This window comes from Haliotis asinina, chromosome 16 (genome assembly GCF_037392515.1).
Source record: "Haliotis asinina isolate JCU_RB_2024 chromosome 16, JCU_Hal_asi_v2, whole genome shotgun sequence".
Classification (NCBI taxonomy): Eukaryota; Metazoa; Mollusca; class Gastropoda; order Lepetellida; family Haliotidae; genus Haliotis; species Haliotis asinina.
Genome location: NC_090295.1, coordinates 45,740,979 through 45,754,447, shown reverse-complemented (window position 1 = coordinate 45,754,447; position 13,469 = coordinate 45,740,979). Strand labels below are relative to the sequence as shown.

General features: G+C 38.8%; 1 protein-coding gene across 1 annotated transcript; it reads right to left on the bottom strand.

Moving 5' to 3' along the window:
- Positions 1 to 4,511: 4,511 nt before the first annotated feature.
- On the bottom strand, positions 4,512 to 12,276 carry LOC137267598 (signal recognition particle receptor subunit beta-like). Its single transcript, XM_067802089.1, has 7 exons — positions 12,129 to 12,276; positions 11,181 to 11,275; positions 9,485 to 9,562; positions 8,145 to 8,224; positions 7,295 to 7,354; positions 6,161 to 6,292; positions 4,512 to 5,687 (listed from the first exon to the last, which is right to left on the bottom strand). The coding sequence occupies exons 1-7, from the start codon at positions 12,241 to 12,243 to the stop codon at positions 5,474 to 5,476; spliced, it is 774 nt and encodes a 257-aa protein (XP_067658190.1). The 5' UTR covers positions 12,244 to 12,276; the 3' UTR covers positions 4,512 to 5,473.
- Between the last annotated feature and the right edge of the window lie 1,193 nt (positions 12,277 to 13,469).

Sequence of the window (13,469 nt, the reverse complement as noted above, 5' to 3'; positions counted from 1 at the left end):
TTCACGGGTCTCACGGCAAGCATGGGTTGCTGAAGGCCTGTTCTACCCCGGGACCTTCACGAGTCCTGTTAACTTTGAAATCACATATCACTCCCCACAGGCCGCTGGTATGTACTCAGTTTGTCTCATACAGTTACTTCACTATTACAGATAACATACATAGTGATAATATACTGATCGAAAGTCATATTCAGTTCCTTTCAATAAATAAAACTTCATGGTCCCGAGGCTGCGACATCTATACTCATTGAAATTTCCCATGAAAGCGTCTAGAGAAAGCTTCGGCTTTTCGTTTCAGCTTTGTGTGAATTTGGGTTTCTATAGTTGGTACATGTGAGTGAAACCCCAGCATAAGCGCTATCGACCTGGTGTGATGACAACACATTTGGGGGACGTACCTCTCTCTCTCTCTCTCGCTTTGACACAACCTACTGTCATCAATAACATGACCTGCTGTCAGAAGCCAACACTTATAAATGACATCGAAGCCACGATGGAGGATTAGATTTGCTGGCTTGGTTAACACATGCCAGTCTAACACATGCCAAATCGTATCCCATCAATGTTCATGATGTTGACCACTGGATTGCCTGATCTAGACTCGATTATTCCCAGACCTGACCTGGAGGATTAGATTTGCTGGCTTGGTTAACACATGCCAGTCTAACACATGCCAAATCGTATCCCATCATTGTTCATGATGTTGACCACTGGATTGCCTGATCTAGACTCGATTATTCCCAGACCTGACCTGGAGGATTAGATTTGCTGGCTTGGTTAACACATGCCAGTCTAACACATGCCAAATCGTATCCCATCAATGTTCATGATGTTGACCACTGGATTGCCTGATCTAGACTCGATTATTCCCAGACCTGACCTGGAGGATTAGATTTGCTGGCTTGGTTAACACATGCCAGTCTAACACATGCCAAATCGTATCCCATCAATGTTCATGATGTTGACCACTGGATTGCCTGATCTAGACTCGATTATTCCCAGACCCGACCTGGAGGATTAGATTTGCTGGCTTGGTTAACACATGCCAGTCTAACACATGCCAAATCGTATCCCATCAATGTTCATGATGTTGACCACTGGATTGCCTGATCTAGACTCGATTATTCCCAGACCTGACCTGGAGGATTAGATTTGCTGGCTTGGTTAACACATGCCAGTCTAACACATGCCAAATCGTATCCCATCAATGTTCATGATGTTGACCACTGGATTGCCTGATCTAGACTCGATTATTCCCAGACCTGACCTGGAGGATTAGATTTGCTGGCTTGGTTAACACATGCCAGTCTAACACATGCCAAATCGTCTCCCATCAATGTTCATGATGTTGACCACTGGATTGTCTGATCTAGACTCGATTATTCCCAGACCTGACCTGGAGGATTAGATTTGCTGGCTTGGTTAACACATGCCAGTCTAACACATGCCAAATCGTATCCCATCAATGCTCATGATGTTGACCACTGGATTGCCTGATCTAGACTCGATTATTCCCAGACCTGACCTGGAGGATTAGATTTGCTGGCTTGGTTAACACATGCCAGTCTAACACATGCCAAATCGTATCCCATCAATGTTCATGATGTTGATCACTGGATTGTCTAGTCCAGTCTCGATTATTTAGAGGCCGTCGTCACATAGCTGGAATATTGCTAGCTAAATGGGCGTTAAATAACAAACAAATAAACAAAACAAAACCTACATGAGAGTATACTTTGATTTACACTTCAGTCTATTTTCATATTTGTTTACACAGTCGACCTTTGACTTATTGTCCCCGAAACATAGCCTTATGCCAGACCCGTATTGTAATGTTGAGGTCGCACAGGAAGAAAGCGTAGATTTCCCATTCGCTCCAATTCGTCTCTCGCCTTTAAGGTATATGTTTGACTAGCCATCCCGAAAGAGACTTTCCGAGTTTATTTGAATGACAAAACAATTTTTTTTCTGTGTGGTCGCAGGTATTTGATATGCTTTATTACTCAGCTGAAGACATGTAATACTCTTGCTAGGCCATTGACATATGGCGTGCTATTGACGCGCAAAATAATATAAATCACATTTTAATTAATGAAAGAGGCATTTTAAAATACAATCACGAGTGGAGATTCAGTCAGGTCGAGTCCCACTTCCGGGAATGACAAGGGGATTACTGACGTTGACAAAGGAGAAGTGATGAAGGTCTAGTGAATTTTCCTTCATTGAAGTCAGCTGACTACTTCACACATGTAGTTACCATTCAAAAGATTTATAATAAAGGAAATCATATTTCCGTGCTGATCATCGCCTTACACCCCCGCCCGCCTAGCCATAGATTATGGACGGTCCCTTAAGACAAGCATTGCTTGCTGAAGACGATAGCAACTGTTACTGTGCTGTAACACTGGCTTCCGACAGACGTAGCGCCACGATAGCGTTGTGCAACGGGACCCTGGGCTCCTTTTTAATTTCGTTTTGTAGATATATATATTTCAAACCCGCATGGTATGCTTGGCAAACACGGACACTGCGGACCAATGTAACGCCACGTATTTCCTAACAGGCCAATAGATTGAGAATTTCTGAGAACAAGAAGAGTTTTGTTTGTAGTTTAACGCCGCACTCAGCAATATTTCAGCTATGGTGACGGTCTGTAAACAAAAGAGTCCGGACGAGACAATCCAGTGATCAACAGCATGCGACCCAAACAGATTAAATATCACTGACAGGTGATTGGTCCAAGGGAGGTAATCAACTTACGGTACTCTGCACAATCGCTTCCTCAATTCAAATGTATTAGTGATGTTCCGATTAACTGAAATAATCCAACATTGGTCGCAGTGACCAAATGACCAAGAAATCGATCATTTTTTCTTATAATCGTTTTTGAGAAGGGGGCTGATCCTTTGCGAGAGATAAATATGGCCGTACCCCATTGCATATTGCGGCCAAACTGACCCGAGTGAAAAAAGTCTGAGAAAGGTGTTGATCCTTCTCTACCGGACAGTGATAGTCTGACTCTAACAAAAAAAAAAAGGATTAGATCTACGCCAGAGAATCAGGAATTAAGTGTTTGTGATGAGGCCCGGACAAAACATTTCTGAGCGTCACTGCATCACAACACATTCTTGTTCTGTGGAGAAAAGAACATAACGAAAAGAAGAGAAAATGACTTCTTTTTTATTTACCATATCAAGGTGGTGTATCTGCCGTCTGCAAACAAATATTTGTGGGTGTAGAAAATGAGGACAAATCATACTTCCACATTTCTTGCAGTAATGATGTATTTTCTATGAAAAAACAAACTCTTTGTTTTCACAGTGATTATAAAATGAATTGTCAGTCTCCATAGAAACCAGCTTGTGAAATGTAGCCTAGCAATAATGGACAGAATTATGTAAAGTGAAAGTTACCTTGTGATGTCTATTTTGAAAATAACAAATCCTATTAAATGAAACAATTTTAAAGGATAATATGGCTTGGTTTCCAGAATTACCTTATCTGATTTCTATGTCTTATCTGAATATGACATGTATAACCCTATATATGCTGCATTGTTATGTTATACGACCCTTGAAGGTTCCGGGGTAGAATAGGCCTTCAGCAACCCCTGCTTGCCATGAAAGGCGACTAACGGGTGGTCAGGCTCACTGACTTGGTTGACATGTCATCGGTTCCCAATTGCACAGATCGATGATAATGTTGTTGATCACTGGATTGTCTTGTCCTGACTTAATTATTTACTGACTGCTGCCACATTACTACAATATGGCTGAGTGTGGCGAAAAACTGATGTCATTCAATCACTTAATTGTTATGCTATACCACTGAGTGAGTGAGTGAGTGAGTGAAGGGGGTGGGGGGAGAGGAAAACACAAGAAATGGGCTTCACATGATGTACCCACTCATGGAACTGACCTGGGTCTTCAGCGTAATGAACGAACACCTTAACCACTGTGCTAACCCACCCTTGTATTAATATTTTAAGTCAAGCAGAGACCAGTAAGATGTAGTTGGTCAATAATGTCAGAATTGTCAACATCCAACAATAGTGCCAATAGCCTTGTATCTATGGCAACACCAGCAATAATCATGTCATATCATGGTGGCCTTTAATAGATCACACACCGGACAACCCAGTGTCTGACATTATGAGCCCTCTATGCATGTGATTTATGTACTTCATTATTAAATTGATGCCTACTTATACATGTATTCAGCATAAACCATATCACTGTTTCTTTTCTTACACTGAGTTTTCTTTTTGCAAAAACAGTGAAGATCTGCTGCAGATCATGCATAAAGAGACAAGTAATGGGATCGGCTGGGCAGATTCTGGGTTGAAAAGTCATTGCATCAATATTGCATAGATCAAGACTCATACTGTTAATCACTGGATTATCTGGTCCAAACTTGATTATTTACTGATCACTACCATACAGCTGGAAAACTGATTTTCCTAAAAACCCTCATCATCTGGTAAGACATTAATGACAACAGTGGAAGAAAACTGAAAATGTTAAATTCCTTTTATTCAAAAAACATTCACCATTCTCTCACAAAGCAAACCACACGCTGAATTCTGTAAAGGAGACGTCATTCTCCACTATTTTGTCATTCTGTATCAATTTCTCCACTTTGCATAAGTTTGACCGTCTTGACTAAAGCCGACACATCCGCAACGTTTGGAAACAATACAAAGTTCAAAACACAAATATAAAAGAAAACAAATATACATGTTTCTGCTTTAACAAGAGAAATTGGTCATAAAATTGTCTACACATAACTGATACCCACAAACAATGTGTTGTGAAAGAAGAATAAAACAGTTTCACTCCATTTAAAGGGAAGCGTATCTATCTCATGAAGCAGAGAAAAACCCAACCAAACATTTTATCTCCTAAAATATTGCAGACGCCTTAACTCTACCACTCCTCGTCTCTCTTCTCTCTCTCCTTTCTCTTCTCTTATCTCTCAAATTATGTTAATGAATCGTCAGTTTACAGACCTACTTTCTGCTGTCACACTATACACCACTGCATTAATCTCAGGGTCTAACATATGCTTTCTAAATGTACAGACATCAAAATTCAGATGCAGTATGAAAATACTGGCTGGGAAAAATGCAACATGGATGTCAAATGTATTAAATATCTGTGCAACACTAATATGTTAAATATTTCCACTTATGTATTAACTAATTCTAGCTTCAAGACATTTGTTAAAGGTAATTATCACTTCTTTAGCATGTTAGAATGTTCATTACTTTTACCAGATTTATAGTTAGCCATGTGTTATCCTTCACAATGACTAGTTAATATAAATATATACATACCACCTGAGTTTCAGTGATACAATTTACATTCCATGACAAGAATTACGGAATTTATAGATACATAAATCTGAAGAATGCTTCAGATGATACAATGAAATTTTATACATACTGCTGTAAAAATATGACAAACGTATTTGCTTAAGCCACTTTGCTCAGCCATGATTCCACTTCAGACAGGTCTGCTTTAGAGTTATCTCCCTTGCCTTTGCAACTGCATTCTGCAAATGTGATTTTGAAAGGTTTTACGTCCAAAAACTCAAAATCCTTATTTCTTTTGCCGAGATATGTATTATTATTGGACGTGTTGTCGGTGCCTTGAAGAGCAGCAGACCTGGTCACTCTCAGAGTATTCCTGGAAGTAAAGAATGAGAAGTGAACTGGGTGTAAGCCTCCTGGAAAAATGTTTAAGTCACACCATGGTGTTTCAGCACAATTTAGGCAGAATATGATACGCCAAATGTGTACAGTTCCAAATTACAATAAAAAGTACCCAGTGAAAATTTCCCTGCCCCCAAAACACAGCACATTTATCTCTGGTAACATCCAACTAAACAAGAACCCAGCCAATGTCCCTGAATCGACATCACAGTTACGGAAACCACCAGGACCAAAATTAACATCAAACCACCCCCAAAACACCGTACCCATAGCCCTACCAGGCCACAAGGAACACCATCCAAACACATCCAACCCATCCACCCCCATCCAAACACATGCACCCCCAACCTCCTACCAGGACCCCACCCAGACACCAAGATGCTGCCCAACTTTCTCCGAATCTTTCATTTGACAGAGCCTAAGAAGTAAAGGTAAACTTCAGCTTACATTTCTTTTTCCAGTTGACCCTGGATGACCTTTGCCCCCTTAGCCAGGGTCATATCCTGTTTGTTACACAGAATCAAGACAGGTGGTGCCAGGCTTGAAATGGTGCTGTCGCTGAGTGCAGTGTAAAGCAGTCTGTCAACAAAGGAAACATGATGAATGGAACAAACATGAAGAATGGAACGCAACTTCATGGATACTAAATTCTAGTCACTTAGCCAACTAGAAATTCAGGTCGTTAGGTAAAAAGATGGAAGACAATTTAAATATACATTGTGATTTCCTTAAGATGTACAATAGATAGTAATGCAGGAACAAAACAATCAGGTACTGTGGCAGGAAGTCCCCATGAACAATTTTCATCATGAACAAAAGGTTGATTAACATCCTGATATTGATACAATCTGATCCTGAACTGATAGATGACTAACTCATTTCAACAACCATGGCATACTAGAAATTCAAAGGTTTAGTGGAGGATGTAATATAAAGAATTCCTTAAATTTTGAGACATATTCCAACTCCCCAAAAACCTAAATGTCAAACTGTGTTTGGAGATGGTGATAAATAAATCTGGTGATTTGTTTTCGGCTGAGGTTGCCATGTTTACCTGTATTTGGTATTTCAGTTAAGTAATTGTTACACAATGACAATTACAGACCTAGGGGCCGTTCAAAATTTATGGCGAAGGATGATGACAATGATTTTATGGAAAAGTATGTTCAATATGACCGTCCCTTACTAACATTTATGTACCAAGTAGGTGACACACCTGCATGTTACGTACGAAATCAGTGCCCCACCCCTTCTAATCTGTAAGCATAATTTTTTAATATGATCTGGCACAAAAAAAAGTATCTCTCTCCGTAAAACCATACTTTTAAATATAATTCCTAAATCTTCTCTGGATTGACAATGACACAGAGAAATACATGTTGTGAGAAAAAACTTGGAAACCTTTCTTCTGATAAATTATGCCTCACTATGAATTTAACTATTCTTGTTGTTTGTAAACAGATTTTATTCTTTGATCTCTAGACATACTTTTACACAATAAAACTCGATTCCCAGGATTGAATGTTATCTCCAGAAAGCACTTTACTAATCACACTACACAGAGACATGTTGTTTGCTTACTCTGCCACCTCCTTGATCTCCTTCTGGAAAGTCAAGCTGTCGATGACGAAAATGATGGCCCTGGATAAACAAAACAGAAGTGTATGGGGTGTAGAAGACTCTCTTGTAAATATACAGATTTAATATATTAATAACAGGTTTAATCTACAGAACATGTTGCAGCTTTTCGACATAGACTGCCATCGGTTGTCCATTGATTGTCAAACATGTATTGACATGTATTAATGAATATGGCTTTTAACATCAATTTTGTAAATATTCCAGTGATGACATGTGGTCATCTGATAAAGTATCTGAATGAGTCATAGAAAATCAGTTGTGGCACCAGGTATTCGAGAAATACATGCATACATATGTATTTACTTCTATGGTTACATGACAAAGTACCAGTATATCAGATACTACCTTATACAGCTAAGTACATGTTTAACAAACATACTTAATACAAACTGGTAGGTGAATACACTGTTTTCACACATTGCACAAGGCAGTGTAATAACAAATATAACACATGTTTAACTGGATGCTAGCAGCATAATTCAGTTGAAATTCATAAACAAAACTACGACTACCATGGTTATAAGGAACTGAATCAGGTTTTGTCTTTGAGCTCCTTATACCTGTGAATGAGTGAGTTTGGTTTTGCACCCCTTTTACCAGTGTTCCAGCACTATTACGGCGGGGAACACCAAATGCCTTACATCTGTAGTTTAGTGTATATCATGTACATAGTCCTATGGAACAGATTTCATGTAAATCTATGAGCACATTAACATACACTTCAAAACAAAGCAAAATTGTTGTCTTAATCCTTTTCATGTTATGTCACAGCTGTGATATGTATAGATACCTTGCAAGGCCCTTGTGTTCTTCCATTGTCTGGAACCGTAATCTCTCATGGCCAGGCAGGTCAATCACTCTCAGACTTTTCTGAAAACAAAGTTTTTGTAAACTATTTTCAGGCCACACAGGCAGACATGTCTCTCTGGTCTCTCCTTCAACACAACATTGTCTTTAAATGGACAGTAGTTGTGTTGTGTCCTCTTACAATGAGTTTTGGTTGCTTCTTTGTTTAATGCCACACTCAGAAATATTCCTGCTATGTCACTGTGGCCTGTAAATTATCAAGTCTGTACCAGACAATCCTGTGATCAACAACATGAGCATCTAATGAGCAAGAGAATGAGTATAACAGCCATATTATACTGCATACATTCTGCGGATTACAGGAATATGTCAACATGATCAAGAAGACACTAGTATTTCACATGAATTAACATAGTCAGCCAGCTTTTAATCATGATACATTGTAATTAGACATAAATACTGCATCCTGGACACTACACTTTTGTACAGCTTTGCTGCCATTTCATTTGCATCCATTCTTAAATATTCTGCATCTGACGATAGTATGACCAGAGTGAGTGAGTTTACTTTTACACCATTTTTAACAATATTCCTGAAATATCACGACATGGTGACTAATGCCAAAGAATGTATTCACAATGATTATTACTGCATATGATATTATTTGAACACATGGTGTTTATAGCCATGGTAAATATCATCGCGATCTTTATGTTTAATCATGTTAAATAACAGTGGGGTACACCAGAAATAGGCTCCACACATTGTACCCAAGTACTGGGATGGCAACAAGTGAAAGTGATTTCCTCAGAAAATCAGTTGGTGGTCTGGGGGTCCACAGATCAATCGATATGCACTTAAATCCGCGGATTCATGGAAAAAATTCCCATCACTACTTTACAAAGTTCGCCAAACTTTCTTATATTTTCTCAAAGTTCTCTCCGATTTTTACTTTGAAAGTTATCTTTTTTCAAGCCACTCCCACCTGAGTTTATTCCTCAGTTTTTTTATTGATATCATTGATTAACGATTGTTCAGTGATCCAATCGCGTGTTGGCTTAGAAAGCAGTTAGGAAAGTAGAAGCATGGCTTTGCTTACCGATTTTATAACGCCCTAGCAGGACCTCATCCTCCTAAATATTTTCTTCCCAGATTTAGACAAATCTCAAGATTGATTCAACTGCATTCAAATCCATAGAAAATTGCAACCCCTGCATGTGGGGGAATCCAAGTCTTCGGTGTGAGGAGCTAACACTTTAACCAGTGGACTACCCCATCACCCAAGCAAGACAAAGAGTATCTACTTGTAGGATATGTACTTACATTTGAGTCTGGAACAGTGTAGCTTCCAGAATTGGACTTGGTGGACGTGTACGTTTCCTTAAAGGTCTTGTACACAAGCTGTAAGTGAAATAAATATTTGATGTATCCACAACTGCATTATGAAGACACACATTACCCATCAGCAAACCTGACCACTTAATACTGTTCGACAACTTTTACGACAACCATAATGACCAAACAACAATTCTAACCCAGATCTTCACTGGTATCACAAATATGGTATTGTACAAATATGGTATTGTACAAATATGGTATTGTACAAATATGGTATCACAAATATTGTAGTGTACAAATATTGTAGTGTACAAATATGGTATTGTACAAATATTGTATTGTACAAATGAACATGATCAGGGATGAGAATGGGTATGTGTGACAAAAAAGGAGAATGAGCTGAACATCTTGGGATGGGCGTAGGTTTAGACAATTCACAAGAACATGATCAGGGATGAGAATGGGTATGTGTGATAAAAAAGGAGAATGAGCTGAACATCTTGGGATGGGCGTAGGTTTAGATAATTCACAAGAATAATTCCATTAAAATTAAATCCATGGAAAATTCTCATCCCTGCATGATGCAGTATCAAAGTCTGGGTGAACTCTGAAATATCTGAATTCAAGAATGTCAGATCCAAACACACCTAACGGATCTAACTTGACACTTAATTCCACCACGACACCTCCCCATTGCCCTTCTTCATCTAAGTCAACACAACACAATCTAATACAGTGTTCTGACCAAAAACATGCTTTTCATTGTTTTACCCATTCTCTTCCCACAGAGGTTACTTGTCATATCTTCCTACCTAACCTCTGTTCTAATATGACCCTTTCATGTTGCGAGTGTTCAAGACTCGTGATTGGAGGCAATCAGATTTAGTTGTGCAATCAGCGACCTTGTTTCAAAAGTGATCGTTCGCAAGATCTCGGTAATTTCCGAATGCATCGTGAACATTAGAACCTCTTCCCAAGCGCGATACTCAAATGTTTCCTCTAGACAGAACTCAGTCATGTCGTATTTGTTTCTCCACATTGCTTGCATTTGTCAAGTTAAATCTAGATCGATGTAATACGTGTTCTGATTGGACAAAAAAGGGAGATAAATCTGCTGCCATTTTTTGCTGCTAGGGGATTTTATGAGAACCACGAAATATGGCCGTATCAGAACAGAGGTTCGTAGGGAGATATGACAAGTAACCTCTGTGGGAAGAGAATGTGTTTTTACCATGTTTACATTAGTTGCGTCATATATATTTTCACCATCCTGATATTGCCTACTGTTCTTTACAATCTGTACAACTGTTTCTCAGTTCTTTCTGAATGACTAGCCTTAATGTTTTCCTCACTACTGTCAGTGTGCAATATACAGAACATCATTAGTCATCACAAATATTTTCTTTACACCCCCAATGTACCCCACATTTCCACTTGTACCATGTCTGTATTGAATAAGCTTCTGTTCTGTAAACTCAGCTGACTTAAAATATGATCTTGAGGATAACAGTGAAATATACAAAACATACTGCTGAAGGACAACTTCAGTCTAGTGGACTCAAATGTTTAAGGCAAAGACAGTAATGGTGGTTTGTTTTGCATATCCTCTGCAAGTCGAAATCATGCCTCTTAATCATGTTAATTATTATCTGTCACACAGGAATCACTCTTATCATCTCACCCTTGAGAAAAGTAGGGTCTTTCCAGCATCACAAATACCAAGGAGTAGGACGCCACTTCTCTTATTCTTTTTCCCACTAAGGAAGGCAAATACAACTGAAAAATAAAGCAAGCAATCATCAGTGAAGCAATGTGCCCTACCCAAGCTAAAAACACCTACAAATCAGCTAAGATGACCATGTTTAAGCTATCTGCAGAATGTACAGAGTACAATCAAAGTTTATCAGAAATTAAGGAAGAGGCCTTATAATCATATGGTCTCTGATTAAGGGTAAGAGTTCCACCCATAACCCCCACTTGAAATGAATTGTAGTCTATACACTATTATGGATTATTTCAAAGTTTTAGGTAGTTCATGTGAATAAACTCAAGCTTTATTGTTTAAGGTTAGGGTTAAGTGTTTTCACAATAAACACTTCTTCTTAGGCATAGAATAATAAAGTATATTTGGGTTTTCGTCCAGAAATCTTTCCAAAACAGTTCAGTGGAAATTCCTAAAGCAGATAATGACTATTAGTGGCTACACTTTACATATCATTGGGTGGACCGTGGATCTAGTCTTTGATTAATTCACGCAGTATTAGGAAAATGGTTACAAATAATAAATATGTAGTTCCATATTGCTGTTACTGGAAGAAATGTTTCGTGTAACCAAATCACAAGGATACGAAATGACACGTTTGTCCACTAGTATTTTAAAAAGCTGATGTAATATTAGGTTGTGATTTCTAATGGCGTTGTATATAGTTTTCAAACACGTTAGACATGTCAAATAAATTAAAAGTAATTTGTCTAAGCAGTAATATATCTTTAGAAAACAGGTCGATCTATCGGAAAACATATTGACAAAACAACATCTGACACCAAAATATCGCCATATGGTTCGCCATGTTGTAGCATATTTCAGCAATAGCACCAGTTACGACAAAATAAATAAGAAAGAACATACCAAGAGTGAACAATCCTACGATGACTGCCACTAAGATACCGATGACTGTTGGGTCACCGGCTTCAACACCATTTTTCACATAGGAGACAAACTCGCTCATGCCGTCGTTCGCCATGATGTGTCCACTCTCTTCTAATTCTACTTCCGCTCTGATATAAGAACCGGATCAGTCTGACCGGAGGAAACCATTTTCAACCACGTCAACACCCAATAAACTTGCCTCCGGCTGACGCGACTCGTTCTAAAACTTAAATTTACCCAATGGCTAACTAATCCAAGCTAAGACCCGAAGATGAAAGCAATAAATGTGACATCAGATGTGACATGCTTTATAGTCTGTACTAGAATTTGATTTTAGCTGCCACTGGGGGGGGGGGGGGGGGGGGCCTGGGGGGGCTGGGGGGAGTAGGGTAGAGAGTGTATAGTCAATAGAATACAATATAAGTCCTATATACAATATTGTTCTCTTCAAGAAGATGAGTTTGAACACAACTATGAACATCCAGTTGGTCAACGAGGATGGAAAAAACTACTTTCATAAAATACTGCAAGTGTAAAATTACATAACTGTCACAATTAAAGGCATAGTAACCACACTTGGAAACTATCTTAAGAAAGTACAAGAGGCAGTACCTTAGATCAGGTGAAATTAGAGCAATAATAGTGTACATGTACTTATATTTCGAATGCATTGGCCTGTATCTGAGAATGAGGATGAATACACAGTGCGCCCATTCCTTTTACACTCATAGTGTATGGTGAGTGTGTGCGTGTATATTATTTTATGCCACTTGTTGCAAACGTCATGGCTGGGCACTGATTATGTGAAACCTATTATGATAGCTAACACCAAGGAGTGCTAATGTATTCTCGAAGATTAATATTGTATATGATATCATCTTATCATCTTCTGCCCGTTGCTCTACTAAATACCACGACCGTTATGATGTATAGGGTGGTGGGGTAGCGCAGTGGTTTAAGCCGAAGACACAGGTTCCATTCTCCTCATGGATACTTGAAACCTATCTCTGGTATCCTGATATTGATGAATATTGCTATAAACGACGTAAAATTTATCTCCGTCACTTACTTGCGACGCTCTTCTGTGGGTAGTTGTGTCGAGTCTTAAATTAGTCGGAAACCTCTGCTGAGGGCTGTATAATCCGCTTATCCTCAAGCTTTACTTCGAGAACGTGGTATTGTTTTTGTACTCATGTCATAACACTTGATATACGACTAACGATAAAGGGCTTTCATAATATGTTTAGTTGTGAAGTACTGCATTTTTCTGGAGAAAATTATGCTTTATTCGAGAGGAAAAGTACTTAGACTGGTTCGCTT

Bases quoted from the DNA above. Each gene is read 5' to 3' on its own strand.
- LOC137267598 (XM_067802089.1), bottom strand. From the start codon at position 12,243: ATGGCGAACGACGGCATGAGCGAGTTTGTCTCCTATGTGAAAAATGGT. The intron at 9,563-11,180 runs GTGAGATGATAA...TTTCACTTACAG, and splicing joins AGACCCTACTTTTCTCAAGG to CTTGTGTACAAGACCTTTAA. The intron at 7,355-8,144 runs GTATCTATACAT...TTGTTTATCCAG, and splicing joins GAACACAAGGGCCTTGCAAG to GGCCATCATTTTCGTCATCG.